We start from the raw sequence: 7213 nt of genomic DNA, 5'->3' as shown, positions 1-7213 counted from the left end.
GCAGATGCAAACACTATAAGCAGAATTACATGTAACAAATTGCATCAAACATATATTACATTCACTTCATATTTCATGTCATCTTTTCTTATCTTGTGCCTGCCAGACACCTGGGATTACAGTACCTGACGCAGGCCTTGTCATTATTCATAAGATTCAGCAACCAACACTGGGTGTCTTCTTTCAACTTTACACCACTAGCTACCGAGAACACTTCCCTTAGGTCTTTTGGTAAAGTTCCTTTCATTATCACATGCAAATTAAGCCCAAAAACACATCCTTTCCTTGTAGAACTTTAGTCAGCTGTACTTTTGTCTATCTCCTTTAACTTAAACAAGTTCTAATGATCTACTGTGTTGTCATTTCATACTGTCAGTGTGTCTTCAAGAAGTTCATATTTACTTATGCAGAGGTTTTAACATTTGCTTCCTTATAATTTATAAGATATAGATTGATTTTTCACTTTATCTTTTTGCTTTATGTAACCCCATCCAAGAAAAGAGGTATCAGTAGACATGACAAGATGAGAGAAGATCTTGTCACTTTGAATATGCCTAACATGTACTGAACTTGATGCTTAAAAATGGATAGGTGTAACCAATTCAGGAAATAAAATACTTCTTGAAAATGTCTAGATAGATTTTTTTAAATACTTAGATTTAATTTGTAGATGCACTGGTGGCTTTGATATATCTCACAAATGAACTTACACATGTTCCTTGTATTCTTGTCGGTCCCCTCCTGGGACTCCAGGTTGTTCTTGCAGTCCAATGACATGTTATTAGACTGTTAACTCTAAATTTGAACAGTATGAGCAAAAGAAGTTGTGCACATGATTTCAGGGTTGGTTCCTGTGTCACACTATAGTCTATCACCCTACCATGACTTTTTATTTGAATAAGCATGTTCATGAAAATAGTGAATAAAAAAATAGTCTAGATATCACACGAATGATGGAATGAAGTCACATACAATGTATCCACCTTTTTTCTTAACCCATATTTCTATTACAGAATTTCAAGGGGGGACAGAGACAATTCTGGAAACACTGAGCAGAAGGGAGGAACCAGACTGAGATGGGGTGTATGGATTTCATCCACAGCTGGTACTTAAATTTACTATTTGACTTAAATTTGTTTTTTGGATAGGAGAAGAAACCAGAGTACATGGGGAAAACTTGCATGGACAAGTGTAGGACACGCAGCCTCATGCAGATCTGGTTAGGAAAGAAGCTCAGATCACCAAAGTGTCAGGCAGCAGTTCTAGACATATGCACTCTATAACCACTCGCATGGAATTTAAAAGAATGTTATACACAAGGCTAACACATTCAAGGAGGTAAAATTTGTTGTACATACTTTTCCTCCTAGCTACATTGCAACTACAGCATCTTAAGTTGTGCATTTATTTATTGCATTTTTCCTTTCCTAGGTGTGCAACAGAAAATAAAACATATATACTGTATGTCACTTGACAATGAATAAAATCTTTCTGCATATTTCCTTGTGTATGGTAGAGTTTTTTGGAATTTTTCCATTACATACAACCCCCAGACTACTCTGTGAGCTGTGAATTCATGCTATATTCATTCATTGCAATCTTGAGACCCTTTTATTGGTACAGCACATACAGAATGTCAGCTACTTAAACAACATTTATTTATATAGTACTGTATATTTGTATACAAAAAAGTAGCTGAAATGTCTTACAGTAACAATTTTTAAAGAAAGTTACATAAAGAAAGTGAAAATTTATGAACAGTTACTTATAAAAGGTTATTTGAAACAGTACAGTAAAATGTCCAGAACCAAATAAGAAACAAAATGTCCAGCTCAATAAACAAAAACTATGATCAGATGGGCAGGGAAGAGAGGAAAACAAAAACTCCAGCTGGCTAGATGCTGAGAAAATAAAACTCCAGGGGTTCCAAGGACAATTATTATTATTATTATTAAAAGACTGCCTAGTTTGTTCTGGACATTCTACAGTATGTAAATGTGTCACCATTATAAGGAGAATCTTTTCATCATCTTCTTGGCATCACAGGCAATTGCAACATACTTTGCTTGGGTGGCACTGGTGCATAGCACATAGCCACCTAGAACTGGAAATAAAAAAAAATACACTGAAAAGTAGTGAATAGTGACCAGTTTGTAAAGCAGTGAATAAAACTGAATAATTTTGAGAAGTGCATTATCATTAGTCTTCTGAGGTTGAATGATAAGCAAAGTGTAGGAATGTAATAGTTTGAATGAAGTGAAAAAGGGTAACTTGAAAAACCACTGGATCACATGACAGCCTTTCACAAATCTAGTGTCAACATTTTCTATCTTTAAGTGATGCAATGTAACTTTCACCTTGGTTAGCCCTATGTGTTGTGATTTAGGTGAAGACAGAAGCCACAAAAGGTTTTGTTCAGCATGTCTGTTTACTTCACTGTAATACAAAATATGTACAGGGTCTGATCACCTGCATGCCTTCACAGCAGCCATTACAGAATTCTTAAAAAAAAAAAAAAAGTTTGAAAACATCAATTATTACAGATACCTATACTACAAAACATGTAAAGAATTTCATCATCTGAATGCCCTATAATACAAAATATATGTATATTTAATGTTAAAATAAATATTATTAAACTAACAAATTAAATGCTATGGGAAATGTAAACAAAAACACACAGTGGCCATTACAGAAATGTGAGTGTGACCAAACAAACTTGTTCTTTTTCCTTACCAAGGTTCCATTTACAAGATGGGGGGTATTGGTGTTAACTACAGTATCTCTCAGTCCTGCAATGGCACTGCTTCCTACTTAAATGAAACTTAACAAAATGTTTCTGGGCTATTTATGCATTACAATGTAATTAAAATAAGAAAAAAATAATAATACTGGAAGGTTGTAAATGGAAAAATGCAATGGTACTTAACCTCAGTTACACAAGTATCCACCACAGGATACAACGATATATTGTGGAAATCCCATCACCCATAATACTGCATTTTGTGGCAGACCTGCCTTGCCATAAATTCTAAAGCAGAATATGTTTAATTGGTTGCAGTCTTCTGACAATGCTTGCATAATATCAGAATCATTACTGGGAGAGTCAGATCCCTGATAACATGTGTGATATAATATGAGACACCACTTACAATTTTTTCATACCTTCTGCAGATCTTTGCAGAGGAACAATTACCTGCAATGACTATGTTCACACTACTATGTTTTTTGTTGAAAAACACTAACATTAATTCCTATTTTTGAACTTTCACCCACACTACCCCAAAGTTTTTAACCCCCAAAAATAGAGACATTTGAAAAGCTACTCCATAGTTGTATACTTTGTAAGTGAATGGGTAAAAACGAAGATTTATGATAACACAGACTGTAATTGCACTCTGATTTGATCATGCTCATTATGTAACCCTTCCCAGATTGGATGCTGCTCATTACAACATCTCATTCCCAGATTGGTCACTCTTCATAGAAGACAACTATAATTCCAACATATTGGACATAGAGGAGTTGCTTTCCATGGAGCTTGTTGTTCTACTTACTTTTATGCATATAAATTACGTTTCGTACAGTTTGAATACTGCATACATGCGCAAAAGGAAAATAATTTAATGGTCTCTACAGTTTTGTAATAAGTCCCATGGCTGGCAGTGTAATTTTTTCAATGATTTTATCACGTGTCCGTTGTAGGTGAATGATTATGTCATATGTATTTTTTGGTCGTTTTAGTGTGGACAGAGATACTTTTAAGTGAAAAAAAATACAGAAAATTTCCTAATTAATAATATGTTATGTATTTAAATCAATGCAAACACCATCTTTCTGAATTTGAATACATTGTCCATTTTGATATAAAATACATATTTTTATTTCTGACTCCAGAGAATCGATATATGGGTTCCAGCATGTATTTTTCAAGTTTCCTTACTGTATTCAAAGTATGGCTCATAGCCTTAGTCTTACTTACAGTCTGGTGGTTATTACAAAAGTGAATTTCATTCTAAATGAAACTTTTAAAAGTGATTTGGAAAGTCTGTTAGTCATATAGTTTTCCATGAAATAAATATTATTTTCCTGTGTTTTTCAAGTTCACATTCTCCTCAATAACAAAATTATAAATATGTTTAATTATTAAAACGTCTGCTCCCTTTGACATCTTAAGAAAACTGTAGATATCTGACTGTTCTCACTGATTTCTCCATCCTCACTCGCTGTGTGACATTCCTGTACAACACCTATTCAGCTTCAGATCATAAAGCCCGGAAGAAGGTGGGCATCATTGTTTTTCAAACACTATGTACTATGTACACATGATGATAAACTTGAACTTGGAATGCAAGATCTTCATCAGTTAATTGAGGATTTAAATTTCAGACATAAAAAATACATGTTCCAATTAAAAATGCACGAATATGTCACAGCATCTATGAAATGTCAACAAAGTTAAAAAAAAAACTGTTGTAGGATAGAGCACATTCTCTTTGTATCACAAATTCACATGCATACTCATTTCATCCAGTTTTGAGGGGAGATAATGGTAGTGCAGGGGTGGGAGTACTTTTCCTATTTTACATTTGAAATGCTGACATTTTTTCTTAAGTAAATTTAGATTGGTACTAACCTAATTGTTCGTTTTTGATCCTTTATACTGGAGACTGAAATAAAACCAAATATTTCCACAGAATTTCATAAATTAGGATGAAGTAAAAGAACACAAAACTATATGTAATTAACACATATCCTTGTCTAATATGTGGATAATTGCATTATAAGTACAAAAAAAAGTTTTAATAAAAAGATTGACCATTAGTCCTACATTATTCAAGAAAATAGCAACTCGAAAATAACACGGTTGTTACGTTCATTATTCTCGATTAATTTTAGCAGATTACGCATGGACACATTATTTCTGGGATACATTGATTGATATTTTCAAGTATGCTTAACTGAATTCTTTACGCTTGTCAAACAGCTTTGGGAAATATCGCATAAGCCATCATAGATTTTACTTCTCTTTAGCTATCTTCGATAATCTCTCAGTTGCTGAAACGTTGACTGACAGGAAGTGTTCTTTTATAACTTGTTGCTTGTTTTAAATGTATTTATAGTGATGTTGAATTTTCACTGTAAAGTTTGTTTTGCGCGTGTTTTCCCAAAAGTGTGAACAAAAAAAGTTTCAAAACAATTTCCTCCCAAAATTGTGAAAGGTGGCCCAACGCCGTGTGACCCTTTAGGGTAAACGTTAAACATCACAATAAATCCCGTACATTAGGGAGTATGCCAACATTATCAGGCCATTTGAGCCAGGTACCAGAGCTGGGCCGGCAAAACTCAAATGCAGTTTAAACTAAACAGTCCACTCAAATGGGCGGAAATGGTGGCCAGGCAGGATATACGCATTCAGGTCTAAAACCGCGAATAATAATAATAATAATAATAATAATAATAATAGAGCGATCGCATTGCGCATCTTACATTCGTTGTAGCGTAGAATAAGTTAGATTTACAAAAGGTTTGTGAATAATAGGTGGGTGGTTACGAATATGTAGCTAGGAGGGAATCAGTAGCCGGCGAAAAGTTGCTGTGAATAAGTAGCTAACTTCAGCATCATGTAAAATGAAATGTCAAAAATACAAATACATTAAACATTCTCTTCCATGAGCCTGGCACGATCGGCTTCCTTTCAATTATTGGTTGAAATTCTTGACAATCGAAAGAAACGTTCAGCCGCCGGAATGTCTTGTTTTTTTGTCATTGGTGTATTTCCCTGTCAGTCAAATACTTGGTGGCGGGACTGTCCAAAAGTTGTTTTACGCTATTGGCTGCACTGCTCACATTTGTGTAATTTCGGGAGTGACGTCAGCGCGTGTTGGGGACGCTGGCGTAGTCCGCTGGGGTCTGGCTACACAGCAGCAACCGCGCCTGGCAGCTCGTTGACGGATGGAGCTGCGAGTTGAGCCTGTGCCAGCCGCGCTGAAGATGCCTGATAAAAGTGAGGGTCGCGAAGGCGAGCTCACCGAAGAAGAATACGAAAGCTTACCTGCCAGCGCATCGCCAGCAACGCACATGACAGCTGGAGCAGTGGCTGGTGTACTAGAGCACGCGGTCATGTTCCCGGTGGATTCTGTAAAGGTAGGGGTACCGAGAAATGAAGCTTGGAGTCTCCTGCTCACGAGCACACCTAGCTGAACTCCGAGTTCAAAAATGTGGATCTGTGCTTACCTGTTGGTGGCTGCTTGGTCAGTGAAAACTAGAGCCAAATCGAAGTTTAACGGAAATACTGAAAGTAGTGGAACATCTTGTTTTCTATGCTGCCTGTCTCGGTGTCACTGCACTTTGTAAAGAAGCCTTTAGTTCTTCACAATCACAGTCATTTGCATGTCCTACACGTAGTATGACGGTGACTGATAAATAGTTCTGGATAAGGACAGGTAGTAAACTTAACAGCGTCTTTAATACAAAGCTTGGTCAAATTCCTATGAGAATTAGAAATTGTTCCACGTAATGCACCCTTTTCTAAGATGGACCACTGTGAGAGAAATATTACCGAAATTGTAGAGTGGCATAGGGGCTTAAGTTTAAAAAAGGTTTTACATTTATGTTTATTAATTTGGATTGAAGTATACATGTGTCTAAATATATTGTCGAGAATCTAACAAGACCATCAATGAATTAAGTTTAAAAAAGATTTCACATTTATGTTTAGTAATCTGGATTGAAATATACACGTGTCTAAATATGTGAATTTCCCATTGGGATTAATAAAGTATCTATCTATCTATCTATCTATCTATCTATCTATCTATCTATCTATCTATCTATCTATCTATCTATCTATCTATTGTCGAGAATCTAATGAATTAAATTTAAAAAAGATTTCACATTTATGTTTACTAATCTGGATTGAAATATACACGTGTCTAAATATATTGTCGAGAATCTAACAAGACCATTAATGAATTAAGTTTAAAAAAGGTTTCACATTTATGTTTAGTAATCTGGATTGAAATATACATGTGTCTAAATATATTGTCAAGAATCTAACAAGACCTTCAATGAGTTAAGTTTAAAAAAGGTTTTACATTTATGTTTGTTAATCTGGATTGATGTATACATGGCTAAATACAGTATATCGTTCGAGAATCTAACAAGACCATCAGTAAGATTAGGTCTAGGTTAAAAATCGTATAATCAGAAA

General features: G+C 35.1%; 1 protein-coding gene across 1 annotated transcript in view; it reads left to right on the top strand.

Annotated features, from left to right (window-relative positions):
- Positions 1 to 5887: 5887 nt before the first annotated feature.
- The window catches only part of slc25a37 (solute carrier family 25 member 37), a 40774-nt gene continuing 39448 nt past the window's right edge, over positions 5888 to 7213 (top strand). Inside the window, exon 1 of the mRNA XM_028806041.2 lies at positions 5888 to 6147. Within this exon, the coding sequence (XP_028661874.1) occupies positions 5956 to 6147 (192 nt within the window). The 5' untranslated portion in view covers positions 5888 to 5955. The remainder of the gene's footprint in view (positions 6148 to 7213) is intronic.

This window comes from Erpetoichthys calabaricus, chromosome 1 (assembly GCF_900747795.2).
Source record: "Erpetoichthys calabaricus chromosome 1, fErpCal1.3, whole genome shotgun sequence".
NCBI lineage: Eukaryota > Metazoa > Chordata > Cladistia > Polypteriformes > Polypteridae > Erpetoichthys > Erpetoichthys calabaricus.
Note: the sequence above shows the minus strand (reverse complement) of the source record. Positions and strands in the feature narration are given on the sequence as shown.